The 17,481-nt window shown below is 42.3% G+C and overlaps 2 protein-coding genes across 3 annotated transcripts in view; both read right to left on the reverse strand.

Annotated features, from left to right (window-relative positions):
- LOC135490606 (laminin subunit beta-1-like) overlaps nt 1–1,620 on the reverse strand; it is a 34,566-nt gene extending 32,946 nt beyond the window's left edge. For both annotated transcript variants that reach the window (XM_064775846.1, XM_064775845.1), the window contains exons 1-2: nt 1,566–1,620; nt 266–436 (exon numbers count right to left, since the gene is read on the reverse strand). In XM_064775846.1, coding sequence (XP_064631916.1) covers nt 266–305 — 40 coding nt within the window. In that variant the 5' untranslated portion in view covers nt 306–436; nt 1,566–1,620. The remainder of the gene's footprint in view (nt 1–265; nt 437–1,565) is intronic.
- Nucleotides 1,621–3,389: 1,769 nt separating this feature from the next.
- Nucleotides 3,390–17,481, reverse strand: part of LOC135491071 (proton myo-inositol cotransporter-like) — a 29,504-nt gene continuing 15,412 nt past the window's right edge. The window contains exons 3-9 of the mRNA XM_064776717.1: nt 8,437–8,648; nt 7,999–8,113; nt 6,698–6,861; nt 6,471–6,585; nt 5,900–6,141; nt 5,571–5,723; nt 3,390–5,337 (exon numbers count right to left, since the gene is read on the reverse strand). Of these exons, the coding sequence (XP_064632787.1) occupies nt 5,105–5,337; nt 5,571–5,723; nt 5,900–6,141; nt 6,471–6,585; nt 6,698–6,861; nt 7,999–8,113; nt 8,437–8,648 (1,234 nt within the window). The 3' untranslated portion in view covers nt 3,390–5,104. The remainder of the gene's footprint in view (nt 5,338–5,570; nt 5,724–5,899; nt 6,142–6,470; nt 6,586–6,697; nt 6,862–7,998; nt 8,114–8,436; nt 8,649–17,481) is intronic.

The following is a 17,481-nucleotide window of genomic DNA, read 5'->3' on the forward strand; positions in this document are numbered from 1 at the left end:
CTGCACAAAGCCAGGGAACAAGATGCATCTGCCACTTTATTTGGTTGACCCACATTCCTGTTCCTAGCTTTTTTTTCGAAAAATGTGAGTTTGTTGAAAGTTTTGTTTTACAATAATGAGGCCATGAATGTGGCACAGACTCAGGTCATGGTTTCTGTTCATCTTTAACCCTTGGGAGTCATGGAAAAATCCTTTTTCAAGAGACTCCAATGTCTATTGTAGCACAGCAAGTGGAAAAAGTTTTAAAAATTGGGAATTTTCTTACCTTTTATCACCAAAATACCGATGAATGTCTTGATAAACATGTTGGCAAGTCTATGATACACAAATCCAAAAGATGAGAAAATAATCCAAAAGAGGGCAGCCTGGTAGGAATGCTGCGAGTTTGTTTCCTCCTCGGTTTGCGATTCACATTAGAATACCATATTCATCATTCCTGAAAAGAAGAGTGAAATCATGAAGGGTCTGGCAATGACACAAGTCATAACTGCATTCTGTTGGTTTATGACCTCAGACAAGACACTTCTCTTTAATGTAATTGCAAGTCTCTCTGCTAGGCCTTGGCTCCAGGCTTACATTTTCACAACTGTTAATTGTATGGTCCCTACTCTTTAGTCCTAGCCACATATAGAAAGTTTTTGACAGTAAAGAACGAAAGGGTTAACAGGAAACCCAGGAAGGAAGTGACAGACATATTACCTAAAAGTTATTCTACACGCCTGCTAATTAAATATAGCTATGTCATCACTGGAGTGTAATGTTGAGCGACTACTAGTGTCAGACCTCTTTTTGTATTTATTCAGCTGTGCAGACCTATTGGCACCCTTTCTTTCTAACATGATAATTCCAAGCAAGTATTTTACTCTCTTTTGTATTTGGACTCAGAGGGAGGCAAGAAGGCAAAGGAAAGCCTGAACAACAACACAGAATCTCGGCAAATTCCCCCAAAAAGGTCATCACTACCAAAAGGTTCTATGGCTAACCCTTACCAAAACCTCTCTTTGAAGCATTTTTCAGGGATTCTGTATGCCTGTCGAAGAGCCCCAAGTAATAGTCCTATAAATGTGTAAGATGCCCCTCGACCAGCTAAAATAGAGTGGACACAAAGTCTAAAAACACAGTGGAAAGACTGAAATTTGTTTCACTATTAGGCCTTACTAAGATATGGCAATTGAAACTGGCAATAGGCTAATTTTGGATAAATAGGTAAATTTTCACTCTATTGGTTCATGTCATTACTAAAGTATTTATTAGGCCTATTTCGAAATACAGCGGTCATGTAGCTTCCAGGTGGATCCTAAGGCTAAACTGACCAGAAGACCTTACACAACGCATACTAACGGTATACTAACACACTTAGCACACGTTGTGCTCCCTACAGAGCTCCGGTATCCTTCTCAAGAAACTTTTCTAAGAAGTTTCGTCAATACGTTTTCACTGCTAATAAATGTGCGATTGGAGCAAATTCGACACTGGCATATTCACCTGCTAGTCCTGAATGATGGAAATCAAAGTTATTCACTTTATTGAATAGAAATCGGTAACTTTAAGAAACTTTCACTTACCAATCGATTTCGCCACCCAGCTGGCTCGCATTCAACGTGAGGCGTGCACTGCCAATGGCGGAATGACAATTGGCTCTTCTAGTCCCCGGCGGCCATCCCACTGGTTGTGCCGTAATTGGTATTTTATCAAAATATAATCTCTACAAAACTTGCATTTCAAATAAAACAATCTATTTACTCACATTTCTAGCGTTTCATTTTATCATTTCAGACAGTAATTGACTGATTTTACTGTCTTATGTTATTTAATTTCTACCCTTTGTCCTTATTATTCAGGATTTGTGCAGAGGGTGTAAAAACGGTTAGCTGAAAAGCTACTGTCCAGGGTTACGTTTCGCCTCATTGGAGTTGAAAATAATTGAACTTCATTCACTTGTGACCGGAAGAAAAGGCTTTGATTAGGAAAATTGAGTTAGCCTTCCCTTTTGTTCCTCTGATTTGACAGGGTGTTCCCATCGAGTCACACATAGTGCCCATTAAATGGCCATGAAAACAGTGGTAAAACCAAATACCATCAGAGTTAATTGGTCCGTAACGGATGCGTCCGGGACGGCGGAGTGGATCCAAGGCTCGAGGGTCAAGATGCAGAGACAGAGACAAAGTCACAACCATCTTAAAAATGTTTGGGACAAAACCGGGGTACAAAACAAGGAATGGAGGGGTAACCCACCTCATTTTTCATCAGAATATGGGGGCTCAGTGATGTCATTGCTTTGGAATTGGGAGTCAATCTGGGTCAAAGAAACAAATTCTAATGCAGTACTGATTGCATCGTCATAGATCAAACTTTATTATTGTTATGTCTTTGTTCACAGTCAGAGAAGGCAGTTCAGTTACATCATCAAAAATATATATAGAGAGATGTAGAATATATTCTCATAAAAATAAAAAACAAAACATTTCAAAACTAAATGCGGAATATTTATAATTCAAATGTATGTGAGATTTTTGAGTTATACATCAATAGCGCAGAGCACTAAGGTGACACACTCCAACCATGTGCTGGCCGTGAAGTTCTCAGGGAGTGTGATACACCAATCTAAACCTACAATTCCTATTAGCACTATCTTATATGAGGAATATAATCAACAAATGTGTTTTGTCTCCGAGATCACAATCTACAACAGTGTGGGGTCACTTGTGAAGCGACAGTCAGGCCTCGCCAAGCTTGGACAGGCCGTCCTTGAAGCCCTTCTATCACACACATATTTCAGTTGCCTCATACAGTAAGGACTCTCATTATTATTACTCTAATCCCATTTATATATAATGAAAGGGCGTGGTGATCGCCACCACAAAAACTGATAGGGTGAGCTTTCCTTTTTGAAATCTGCCATTGCTCATACCTACACAGACGTCACAAGTTATTTAATTTGAACACATTTGTCGTTTGTCCGGTACGGTAGAAATTAAGAAGTTCTATTGTTCTTACCGGCCAAGATACATCGCTATCACATCACAACACTGTTGTATACATATATTATTTCATAATCAATCAATCATACAATACGGGCTTGTAATACGATGTGTCCATAATTATTCAATATTACTGTAAACTCCACCAGGGGCTGTCACAACTTTCAATTCGGCACAACCAGTTGGTTCCTGGAAGGTGCTGCCATCTGGTAATTTGTGACAGCTTCTGACTGATTGTACATTGAATTGTACTACTACTTAATAATTAGCTGTTCATTGGCAATTAAAGGGGGATTATAGGCTAGTCAAAGTCTATCAATAAATCACCCAAGGTATTGGAGCATCTAAATTCACTAACCATTTTCTCATCACATTCTGCCTTGCGGTGGGCTCCTGAAACGCACCTGATTTAACCTGTTCGCAAATAGTAACTGCAAAATCAGCCAGCAGGCGTCAGCATTTTCTCGAAGGCAACACGTCGTGATAATGCATTTCATAACAACGCTGAGTACCACCTTAAAAGTTGCAACAAATCTGATTTCACAGTAATCAATGCATTCCCGATCCCCAAACTTGTTGCATATTGACTATTTGGTAGAATTACAATAGGTCAGGGTCCCTTCCAACAGCATAAAATCTGAATGACATAACAGTTCATAAACTACATTACAACTATCTCAGTCAACATTCTGACTCGGAATCATTGGTTCGCTACAAAACGAGAAGACGTTACTACCACACTTTTCACAATTGTTGACACGGCATTCAAATAGCAGCTGAAAGCCATTTCAAGAGGGGCACGATGCCAGAATTCTGCCATTGTAAATCAAAAGTTTGAAACTGATATTACACAATGGGATGATAATCTCCTACGCTCCGTTGGCTATGGCTTCAAGCGCTCCGTGATCAGTTGCCCTCCCATCACTCACCCTAGTAGACCTACCCTCGCTCCTGGATTTTATACTTTTGAGTCATTCTTTGACAATTGAACAAGAAGACAACGCAGCCTCCTCAATCGTGTAGGCCTATTCCCCCTGCAACTGATCAGATCAATTCTTTAATCATTTCACCAATAACCTATAAAACATCCTTTGGGGTATGCCAAGAAATAAAAGTACATTCTGAAGAAAAATATGTTGAATAAACAGGCCTAACAAAAAATGAATTGACTAGATTGATAATTGCACACACCCTATTTGGCCGCCTGGAATGAACCTGGTGTAACAGAAATCAGTGTCCCTAGGAGAGTCTTACCGTTGTTCCAGTGGTAAGACAGATGTCCCTCACTAAAAACGGTGCCTGACACCTCTGAGGTTGTTGGTCTGACTCCTGATCAGAGCACATCAACATGTGAAAGAGAGGGCGACTCTTTAAGAGCGTACATTTCCTCCAGGGTCTCCAGTTTCCTCCTACATTTCATTTCATACAGAGCTGCTTAGTTACCAACTGCAGGTCTGGCATGCATCTCCACCAGAGGGACCTACATACTAATATTGACTTCATCGATTTTTTTATTTTAATCATGGAAGGAAAACACATCAAAGTTTGAAAAATAATCTTCTCTTTACAATTACTTCAGATATTAATTCACCTATTCCTAGTTTAGCCTATTGATTATAATATCATCTACCACATCTCTTTGAAAAGATAAAGTTACCAGTTCGAGTTTATTCTGTATGTTTGTGTGCAAGACCTTGAGGTGTTTCAGAATAGATACTGATACCACACAGTCCGTATCGGTTGTCTCACCAAACACAGCCTCTCAGCTCAACCCCATCCTTGAATCATTGGAGATTCCAGGCCGGGCTCGATCACAGTTCTGTTTATACATTCCTTCACATGATAACCATAGCAACATGTTGCTACTGGCAACATGCTTGCCAAGACACTATCACCATAGCACATGGTAACATGTTTACCATGCCAACTATCAAAGTTCAACATAGCAACTAGTTCACCATGGCAACAGTTCAATTTCGTAGCAACCATCATCATTCAATACAGCAACTCGTTTACCATGGTACCATTTTGATCAAAGTTCACCATGGAAACAAGTTTGGGTGAACAAATTGATAGCCACAGTTCCAAGTCCACATTGAGTAGGCCCAAAATTGTTGGCTCCATTATTCTGGTGAGTCCAACTCTGAATCTCTGCCGTCCCGATTCAATCCCCGTATATGGACATACTGCACACTCTTCTCCGCATAGGACTGTAACTTGACGGCGCCAGTGCCAAACCATGGCCGTGCAAACAGACCTTCCACTTCCTCGAGGCTCTTGCCCTTGGTCTCTGGTAGGAGGAGCACGAGGACGATGAATCCGAGGGTCGTCAAGGCAGCGTACAGCCAGAAGGTGCCTGGAAGAAAGACAGTTATCGAACTCATGACGCTTGCTACGGGGTACACAAAGAATACAAAACCACCGATTGGAAAGAGCTGGGAGGGTGATAATTAATATAAGACTTCCTTTTCTTATAAGATTATAACATGCTTGGTTAGTTTCATCAATTATCTCCTCTTATAGCGCATGTGCATGGTACTAGAATGTTGGATGAACTGGTGCCCACTCCTAGGAGACGATGTAACTCACCATATCTTGTGAGTGATTCTGTGAGAGTGAGGAATGTCATGGAAACAATGAGGTTGAAGATCCAGTTGGTGAATGTGGAGACAGCATTGCCTGTGCTCCTGGCCCAGAGTGGGTAGATCTCAGAATTGATCGTCCATGGCATGGGACCCATTCCTGGAAGAGGGGAGACAAGGTCAGCAGAATACAAGAATCATGATCTCCAAACGACTTGAATGAAATCCCTTTGGCTCCTTACACTGATGGACCTGAGAGTGAAACGTGGTACCCATCAAATAACTCCAAGTGGTGCCCAAACACAGTGGCACACAAGAATCATTCACTCGCCTTACCTGGTGCGAAGAAGACTAGATAGAGTACGAGGCCAACCATGGCCATCCAGGCGTAGGATGTGGGACAGTATTCATACGCCCAAGTGATGGCTCCTGGTAATTCCGTGGCGTTGCATCGTCCCACCGTGGCGCTGAGGGGATTGTCGTAATTGGTCGGCAGACAGGACCCGTTATAAGGCGTGACTGTTCCATCCATATAACAGTACCCGCAGTATAAGTCTTCCATACATTGGTTACACGTGCTGCAACAGTTAAGTTCAAACTCTCCATGATTTTTTTAAAAATACCAAAATGTCAAGTGACTTTGACAACAAATGTGGTTGATGAGTGTTAAGTATGATCAGAAAAGTCCCTTTCTGGTCCTCTTTGTTTTTCATCCACCGCTGCTTGAGCTGTACCGACTTTTGAATGAGTGTACTTTTCTACTGAAAGCGGCTTGAGGGTGAAGACTGACGGGCAGGACAATCGTGCCCAGTCACGTACGATATACTTTAGCAATACTCTTGATAGCTCAAATTCTTGCAGCTCCCCCCCCCCCCCCCAATTATCATATGTTTTTGATGATGCCTACCTATATTGACTACAATGGGAGTTTTTACTAACTGTCTCTTTGAGTTGTAGTGATGGTGAATTTAGAGCGGCTAACTGGAATCCCACGGCCAACCATATAAGACTGATTATAGCACCTGAAATAGGACATGAAAAGTGAGTCAAGACCTCTAAAACCATTGTTGTGACAGTGAACCACGAAGACAATCCTTCGGTTAAAACTATCAACCCAATCAGGATATCACCTACCTATTAAACTTCCCAGCGTCAGCGGTCTCCTTCCGATCTTCTCCACCAGATATAAACCAACAAACGTGAAAAGGAAATTCACCGCCGATGTAACCGCTGAGAGCCAAATGGCGGTGACTTCATCTTTAACTCCTGACATCTTGATGATAGTGGCACTGTAGTACCTGAGGGAAACCAATGGGACAGAATTAGAAACGTGGTTGGAATCACAGACAATAGTGGCCTTTATAGTATCAAAACTGGACAGGTAGCAAGACTATTTATCTACACCCAGTAGTTCTAAGCGTGCAACCGTGTTATCATTTATTGGAATTAAGTAGAAGAGAAGGTTTACTTTGTTTACAAAATCAGTTATCAAACTAGATTACCTCCAATATTCATCAGTTTATTGGGCGTATAACGAATTTAGAATGCTCAGCAAACAATTCAAGTATATTTGTTTTTGTCAAACAACACTGGTGTATTTCCTCGACTATTTCAGCAGTTTTCCCAGACAGTATTGGTAAAGCCTCCAGCAAGGCAATCGGAATATCAATTATTTTTGATTACAGTGAAAAATTGTCTCACACCATTACATTTTAACCAATAACATGCAGAGTACAAACTTTATTCAGAAAACAGCGGTGAGAAGAAACAACCAAAGACTGATGTCAATCACAAGGATTTAGTTTTTTTCTTCCAATGACCCAGACGCATAGACCAGTTTGTTGGAGCCGATAAGCCATTCATTAGCTTTCTCAGCATGATACAACTCTATCAATTGTGCCAATATTTACACCGCAGCCCACTCTCTTGAGGAAGAAATGGCATCCAATCATAGTAACTCATGATGCTCGTACATAAAAAGTATCATTGTGATAGAGTGACATCAGTTCGCCTGTCCCGCGGAGGTATGGGTTTGTCGATCTAGCCATGATTTGGGTTTCAAGGAATGTACCCAGATGGCAGCAGTCTCCACTTGCTGAGAACGACAGTAAACCAATGACGAGCCATTACTGGTATCTGAGATCTCTGATTAATGAAGAGGTAATTCGACTCATGCGGAAATTTCTCCCTCATGAAAAACGCCTCTTCTCTGCGAACATCTCTATTTATAAGTCACTACCCTTGAATTTTGTTTGATTCCCTCGTTATGCAGACCCAGTAGGTGTAAAACTTCAGTGCTAACTCCTACACATTCCGGATAAAGAACCTAAAAACACCCCAACCGACAGTTTAATTCTTAAAGAAATGTACCATTGATGAAACTTCTTTCCCGCTACACTTCTGGTGACAGGTGCAGGACTAACGGTGATACTTACATGACTGTATTGATGCCGGCTAACTGTTGGAACATCTGCAGACTGCACCCGATGAGTAGGGCACGGCGCAGTGAGGGAGTCTGTAACATTTGTAAGATGATGGGCGCCCGAGTACCTGAAACCAGGGAGGGAGGCGGTGGTTACTGGCAGAAATCTACAAATGGAACATTCAGCTTAAAAGCCTATTGTCCAGTGACTTTGGTGGGTAAGGAACATTCGCAAACCTCTACCAGGAGATTTGGTCACAAGTCCTCCAGACTACGTAGTAAGTTTCTCAATATCTTTTGATCGATACTGGGACCTGTCGGGAAAAGCTTTATAAGTGCATTTCGTTATATTGTTCTCTATCAAAAGTTCATCTGCAATTTTGATGATCAGAACTCTAGACCAAGCTCAACTTGTCGCCTAGTTCTTGCTAGATGACTGAACACCACTTACTTCTTTCCTTTCTCTCTATCTCCGCCAACATGCAGTTTGTTTTTATACATTCGAACTCCTCCTCGATGTCTTGTTCGCCTCGTATGTGTTGTAAGACTTCCCGGGCTTGCGCCTCCTTGTCTTGGATGATAAGCCATCTCGGACTCTCCGGGAGGAAGAGGAACCCGAGGAAGAGGATCACTGACGGGATGGCACCGAGGCCAAGCATGTACCTGAAAAGAGACAGCGAAAATGGCATGAAAACGTTTGTCATTACCTCTCCATTACACCCCAGATTCAATCACGAGAAAAACAGCACCATCATAAACTGCTCTTCTTCCTATCTTCAGTAACAAGATGCCGGCACCTGCACTAGTATCGAAAATGCTATTTTGCCCAATGGCTTGCAAACCGGTGTAATGTTTTTGAGTGTTTCTGTTTTTGAGTGTTTCCCCTCATTGTTTGGGAACGCTCAAAAATAGATTGACAAGTTTTTCTGTGTATCCCCCCCTATTGAAAAGTCGTGGTCTCTCTAGCTGCCTATTGTTTGGAAACATTGACACATGGGGAACAACCACAGATGTTACACCGGTCAATAGGCCTTCAGGCCTTTGACAATATCACGATGACGATGATGATGATGATGTAGCCAGTCAGATGTAGCATAATACCTAGATTCACAGAAGTCATGCTGGAGGCACATAAGCCTTTAGTCACAAACCAAACATAATCGCCAATCGATACACCAGCAGACCTCTTAAGTCCAACCAACGCTTAATTGGCAAAACTAACCTCGACATCTCAATTCAAGGAGTTGGATAAAAAGCCATTTCTCTGGCTCGGCTAGATAAGGGAGAGGCAATTACTGATAGAATACCACTGGGAATAGTGGTAAGATGGTCAGCTTTACAGGGAAAAACATTCATTCCTTGAGTCAGAGCCAAGAGACAAGTTAGAGTAAGCGGTGGAAGGGCAGAAATCTTAGTTAATTTTGAGAATTAAAGTTAAAATACGTCAACCTGATATCTAGCACTGGCTTGGTCTGCGGACTTTACTGCCCGGCATCATTGCACCGCCAGCCACTGGAAGAACTACATCCAAACCAACAGCTTTTTGCCGAAGACTTACATCATACATACCAGTGAACATTGCCTGAGGAAATTGGCGAGGCAATTGGCAATTGACAAGTGAAAACAGAAGGACCCTGGTCTCAGATATTCTATATTGACTTGAGCTACCACCACTGAAGACAGACAAGCCAGAAGAATTTGGCGATCGATATCAGCTGTGACCAAACCAACCCAGGCGAAAGTCTGATATAGCTTCCTTATTAAGTCATCACTCATGCTGGAAGCTGCGATCTAACAACGAGCACGCTGTTCCTTCTTAATAGCTTGCTGGCCTGTCAAGCGACAATCCGGATATTGGCTATGGTCGCCAACAATTTCAAACGCCTGCAGCTTGAAAAGCTTCAGCAACAATTAGCTACTACCAACAGCACAACTGGTTCTTTGGCTTCATCATTCTGACATATCAGGCGTGTTGCTCTGTCTGAAGACAAATACTGTGTGGTGGAACAATTTTTCCTGATGTACAACCAGCCAATCGTGAAGTGCAGAAATAAAAGTCTGGCGATCATCCTGAACACCATTCTGACAACTTGAAGAGTAGAAAGCAATGGTACTTTTTATGGCAAACGAGAACGCCTGAGCTCTCATCCACACACAACTCATTAGGATTCATGGAACACCAACACAGATCCTCCTCAAATTGCCCCGGGGTAGTTTCCTATCAGTGTGGCTAATAGCATGGCTAGGAGGTGTTTCGACAGAAAACGAGCTGGCTAACTGTCGCGTTAGGGAAGAAAACGTGCCATAGAAACAATATCGGATTTGGTAACTTTGGTTAGATGCAGCTCATTGATATCGTTTGCAGAAGATGCTTAGTTCATACTGATCCTTTTCACTCTCTGACTTTATCTTATTTTTGGTAACATCCTTGCATCAGGGTTAAATTCATTTTGTTCTAACCTATTGAGTATTGTAACCACTAGTGCACCATCAGTGCAGCAAGGACAACTATCTGACTTTCTGTATTCCTCAATCATGCTCAATCTGATCGAGTCTTGGCAAGAAACCTCATTATCAATACATGTATCACTCAAGTCCTAACATTATGGAGACAGCGATTATTCAACCACTTCTTCCCGACAGCAATTTCCGTCAAGCAGCAGCTCTCCATAAGTCGAGCTGGACTATTTTATGTGCACTGAGTCTGACATATTAAACTGTGCAGATTCTGCCAGGCGTTCAGTTTTATTTTCTGCAGCTGGCGGTGCCGACAAGGCCGTCATAAAGCTCACGTCATGTAGTCACGTCTGCCCAGCCTACTAGTTATATTCAATTCAATTCAATTCAATTCAATTTATTGCACAACTATCAAAGGATAAGACAGTATGGCAGTACATTACATGTACGTGTATATACAAATACAACACATACAAAAATAGGTGGCAGCATAGACAGTTATAGGTCAGCATAGACAATTACGTAGCTGAAACGTAGCGAGGTCAACCCATGGGAGTAATGCCGCGAGAATTTGCACTGCATATAAGAGTCTGGGAAGGATTATAGAGTGGAACAAAGAAAAGCTGTGACCGGCGACGGTCGTCAGTACCATGTTTGGGGTTCATGGAATAACTCGTCCCCCGTTTTCCCCCTAAAAAGGGGGAAAGATTCCACCCTATGATTGGTAATTTTTAATTTTCAGTAATCGCGTAGTTCCATTCTCTTAGCTCAGATGGCAGCACCTGCCAGCTATAGCCACGACAAGACATCAGAGCGAAAGTGAATGAATACGAGGACATTTCTGTTTTCCACCCCAACGGGCCTGTTTATTTTTACCGTCGCTCTATATTGTTACCTGCAGAAATGACTTTCGGTCAATGAGACAGTAGTGCAGCATAGGCCTATCTCTTCTGGATGTGCCCTCCCCTTCTTAGCTCGCCATGTTGCCAGAGAGTGTACAAAGTCTTTGCTGGATGTGCCATGCCCTTCACTATGCGTACTCTGTCTGCTCTGGATGTGTCCTCTCCCAACGCAGTGCACCATGTTTCCACAGGGTGGACCTTGTCTTCACCCTTAGCAAAATGTGTCTCATTTTCACATGGTGAATACCTGATCATTTTCATAAAGGGATTGCATGAAATCAGAACACCAGACCTGAAGAGTCAGCAGATACTGCAACAACCATACCATAACATGCTGCCACAACCAGACCTGATAATACAGCATATGCTGTCACAACCAGACCTGATGAGATTGCAGATGCTGTCACAAGTACAACCAGACCTGACGAGATTGCAGATACTGCCACAAGTACAACTAGACCTGATGAGATTGCAGATACTGCCACAAGTACAACCAGACCTGATGAGATTGCAGATACTGCCACAAGTACAACCAGACCTGATGAGATTGCAGATACTGCCACAAGTACAACCAGACCTGATGAGATTGCAGATGCTGCCACAAGTACAACCAGACCTGATGAGATTGCAGATACTGCCACAAGTACAACCAGACCTGATGAGATTGCAGATACTGCCACAAGTACAACCAGACCTGACTAGATTGCAGATACTGCCACAAGTACAACCAGACCTGATGAGATTGCAGATACTCATATTAGTCAGGGAGCCAGTGAGAACGGGCCATGGGAACGATGGGCTATTTGTGGTAGAAATTTTGGAAAGAGTTGGAACCTATATGTCAAATAGAAGACAGCAGGCATAATGACAAGGCCAATTGATGGTGATTTCGGCTACAAATAGAGAACAAAGAAGTCCTAATACATGTGTATGTAAAACTAAGCATTCCAAATAGCTTGAAATGCGCACAACATACTGGTCATGCTTGAGTTATTTCATCAGTACAAATCAATGAGTGCATGCTTAATGAATAAAACACAGACATTTACATGTGAATGCAATTTGCTACATATTGATTGCGTGATTCTGAGAATGTTTCGTATAACTTGGCACCAATCGACTAAAGCTTACTATCGGTTAAGGTCTTTGCGTTCAATCCAAAATCATTAGAACATAATCTGCTTATAGCGAGTGACTGGTGCTGCACTTGTTTTATCGGTAATCGCATTAAAGGCTCCAAGCGATATTCAGGGGGTTATAGGTTCGAAGTAACAGGTGACATGGTTAAGCCATAACACGACTTGCCATAGAGAGGGAAAGAGTTACTCTCGCTCACATGACAATGTATTTGGAGTTCACGACCAAAGCAACTGTTTACAAATCTCTAACTTCTCTAACAGAAACTTGTCCACATCGGTTCTCTGTCCAGATATGGCGAGACTGTATAAAGATTCCAGCATCGCCTTTGATCCCTTACAGACGAGCGGTGATTCATCAGTCACCGCGATGTTAGTTCCGTTCACGCCTGATTGGCTCACTTCATTGGATGAGCTAAGCGGCTCTGCAGCACGTGAATGTTTCGTCTGACACTTGCGGTGGGTTAGGTTTTTGGTTGTTCTACTACACATACGTGCCAGTTAATTTTGATTCCTGTTCTTGATAACAGTTTGAATGTCAAGTATCTTATGTTGCTCGTCCTTGAAACACCCCCCCCCCCCCCCCAAGAGCTTCTTGCTCACCTCAGAATAAGACAGGGAACAACATTCATGCATGAAAAAATACTTAGATTGCATGTAATTGAATGACTGATATATGAAGTAGGTATATCGCCGTGGGAAACTGAAAGCCCAGATACACACATACCCAGATTTGGTCAATATAGCCATCACTTCCAAATGCTGCTTTCTATTTCCGGCAGTGATTATGGTTTGCTTGATTTGTGTCAGAACCCGCCCACGCACGGCTGATCAATGGCTATTACACTCTGTCCACTCTCACTGCAACCACCTCACTTTCTGTTGCAGCGATTCAAACATATTTCACCAAGTATCAGGAACGCGTTATTGTAAATTGTTCAAAGGGTTTTCAGAATAAATTAAGAATAACACCATCTCGGTGTTGGTTTTCAGCAGGATTTGAACCGTGACTCAGGTTATTCAATATCTTGTGATGGGTCATCAAATTTCTCGCCCCATGGCCCTAAAAGTTGTGATTCACTGATTAGATGTCTTTACTGGACTCCTATATTGCATTTTCTGGTCTGTTTGACCCTCTTAGTCTTGTGAATCATACATCCAAGCGATGCTTACTCAATTGATTACATATTTGGCAAGTGAACCATGGGACGGATTTAGTCATACTTCACGACAGTTGGTTCTTTTGATGAACAGCTAGCAACAAGTGGCTGACGATTGCATCTCCCCAGTTTGTCCCACCGTTGGGTGAAACTGCATAAAATGATCTTCCTATTCGCATTGCTATGACAATGGTTGTGACGTGAAGACTCTCGTGGCAATCATTATCATCAGGATTGTTCACGACTTTCACCAATGCTATCGTTTAGTACATGGTGGCCGTGATAGGGAAAACACCAGAAGGGTAAAGAAGGCATCCTGAGGGGACGTTGCGATTTCAGAGCCTTGCCAGTCTGGAGCAATTTTCATTCTCTCAACACAACGCACTCACATGTCCCAAGGTGCAAAGTGATCGCAAGGTGACAACCATCAATCGAATCAGTGCCAACAGTGTTTGAATATGAATTATTAAGCGCGGCGATGTCATCGATACGATCCCAATATGAATAATACATCTTCTTCGACATTGATGTCTGGCAGGCGACTACTGGTTCACATCAATCAAGCATAGCCTATATAGAGCTTCAAACTGGCGAATTCGAAAGCTGGATTCGCTTCGTATTTACAAACCAATTTCAAGCTCTAATCGTTTTTTACGAGAGCCCACTGATGGACTCAACTACCAGAGCCTATCGCCGTTGGTGATGTATAGACTGGTGTTGGTCTCATGACCCGAACATCATGAGTTGGACACCGGACTTGGACACGCAATTTGTGACCCTGGGCAAGTACTTCGACTGGCACAGCCTTTGAATGAGAGGTACGACAAAGATTTTTTGTACCAACGCCAAGGCAGGTAAAAGACCTTATCTCAGGGACAAAGATGAGTCGCTTTGAAATGAACTCCTCCTGCCTGGCCAACGATCATCGGCAAGTACTGTTGATGTGCCTGGCTGTACTGAGCGGCAAGCGACTGGTAGTCAAAGGCAATAAGGAAGAAGAGGAGTACCACCCTCTTGGAATGATTCTTGGCAGAATTGTTGAACTCAATGCACACAACACACCGCTCAGCCAGGATCATCAGTTTCAGGGGCAAATGTTAATGAAAGCCATTAAATCTTTGAATACTTCTTGCAAAGCAAACACTCCATTATGAAGATAGCTATAATCGCTAGCCTGATCACATGATTTAGCACCCAATCGTGTAGCTATTCAAAGTTCCGAATCGCTCCAGTCTGAAATGTTGCAGCCATTTCGTTACATTTCTAGGCACAGCATGGCCATCATTGCTTTCATTACAATGTGCCTTCAAATGTTCAGTACAATTACGACGATCATGCAGTTGTTACACCACAGAGTACAGTTACCGATCCACTAGGACTCATAAAAGGGTCTTTTATGGAAAATGGTGCTCGAAGAGGAGCGCTTCACTGACCACCACCACCAGGGAAGCCAGACATCAGAAAGGCCAGACTTGCTAACTTGTTGCCTAATATGGGAAAGCTATTGCACCATTCATCACAGAGGTGTTTACCCTAGCAGTGTCAACAACTGGTGGCTCTCACCAATCACTTTCAATGCTGTGAACTCAAACTGACCCTCAACTACTGAAGTTTTGAACAAGAAGTCAAGAAAACACCAATCCCAAGGGTTTCTTCATATGCCAAGAAATGTCTCTTTCTTCAACACTATCAAAGGCAAAGAACCTGTGTAATGGCTATAAGTGCTTGGTCGAATGGGCCGCCCCAGAATTATGCAAAGCCAGACACAGTTAACACCAGAATGTTATAGGTTGGAACATCAATCATCTGAGTATTTGCCTGTTCAGTTTACACAACAATAGCTACAGCAATGGACCACCAAGAGATCAATAGCTATCTGCAAGTCTGACCAATCACTGATGACTAAACTTGCGCTGGCGGCAAAAATGACAAAACTCTCGATAAATACGCGTGGGAATGACGATTTCCAGGAAAGCCATTCTGGTGACGTCGGTATTGGTAAGATAACCTGTTGACAATCGATACTGAATGGATGTGATTCACCAAGGATTGCACGCTCATCGAATCTTATGTCATCTCACCATCCGAAACCTACTTAGTCCCGAGCCTTAGACGACGGACTAATCTTGAGCTGGATTTGGCAAGGAGAAAAACTGTGTGGGTCCTTCGTAACCATTTTGTCTCTAGGTTGACTCTTCGTTATGTGACAACCAATGGTTTATAGATCTGCAGGTTGATGGTCATTCACCGTGGGCATGTATATAATGGTGATAGCAGCTTCTCCAGAGGCTGCCCACGCTTGTAGAATGGCCTCTAGTATCTATGATATACAAAAATCTTAGAAATAGTAGCTTGTTTCTTTCATTTTAAAGTTCATACTATTTCTCTGTTACATTCTTCAATCTAAAATAACTCCAAGCTAAGTCTGCAACCACTGAAAGAAGAGAATCAACCGCTGAATGTAAAGATCAAGTCCCCAATATACAAAAGAATCTATTAGATTTGATGGACGAGTTCATTCCTATTCAAGATAACAAACAGGCCAGCAATTTCATTGAATTTCCCATCCAGGATCAGAGGAAATCTCAATATCCCACTGGGGGAAATTTGATTCACGATGCCTTTGTGGAATCTGAAATTCAAATTCATTGTTGGGGATCAATGTGAGCAAGAAACAGGAATGGAAACAGGAATGTTGTTTGGGGGAAAGTCCGTCTTCAAAATGATCGGCAGTATAAATTGAAAATGTGTTAATCAAATTGTATGTTCTTTGTCAGAAATCCTCATGGCAGAGAAGTGATCTTGTCAAGAATGCAGTGTTTTGGCATACAAGGTACCTCTCAGTTTTGGGTTAAGACTCTAGTCTGGTCATCACATGTCATTCACAGGTCCAGCTCAAGCGAGCACTGTATCAGCACCTCCTTGATACCCCACAGAGCCACTGCGGAGAGTTATGATAGTGACAGTCGTATAAGTTCCACTACCAAAAGTACACAGCATCGAATGTAAAGAACCTTAACTCAAATTTCTGACAAAAGCATCGTGAAAGTGAAAGTAATCCAGCTTCAACATGCATGAAGGCAGTAAACATAAGTGTTAAATGAAGTATGTTGATTTACGGTAATGAGCTAGCCTCTGCACGTTCAACATTATCAACATGTTTCTGATTACATTACATCCTCCCTGACACTATTCAAATATTGCCAGCATTGGTTTTTGAAAATTCGATAGCAGCGAGGACCTTGGATGGAATGTTAACAAATAGTCATCTGTCCCCCTAGAGAGAAAAGCTCTTCGTAAATTCGAGAGAAAACCAATGAGGATGTCACTGAATGAGAAGAAGAACGTAAAGAAACCAAGTGGGTCATCTTCTCAATTTCTTTCCTGTGTTACAGTAAGTGGTTTAGTTCCTCCATTTGCATATAGCATTTGATTTGAAGAACATGGCATTCCTGATATAGAATAGTGGAATTGCGTGAATCCGATTTTTTCCCGCCCACCGACCGCTCCCCTCTTGCAAGAATTGTTGACGATTCTTCCATCTGCCACATTCCCCTAATACTAGTGTGTTAAAGAGGAATGGGCCGGAGACAAGTGATGTCACTCAGAGTGAGGTAAACCCACAAGCTATGGTTATTGTAAGATATGAGGGGCGCGGGGGACGAGGGGGTGATGGGAGAAGTTCATGATGAGTCAGCATAAATAAACTCCTCTGTACAAGACTGGGGTAGCTGTTTCATGTTTGGTTTCCAGTTGTTAAAGAGATTCTTGAAGTCAAAAGGTGGATCTATAACGACCAATGTAGTGGGTCTTGCCCATCTGTATTCCAAGAATATACAAT

Source organism: Lineus longissimus, chromosome 7 (assembly GCF_910592395.1).
Source record: "Lineus longissimus chromosome 7, tnLinLong1.2, whole genome shotgun sequence".
Classification (NCBI taxonomy): Eukaryota; Metazoa; Nemertea; class Pilidiophora; order Heteronemertea; family Lineidae; genus Lineus; species Lineus longissimus.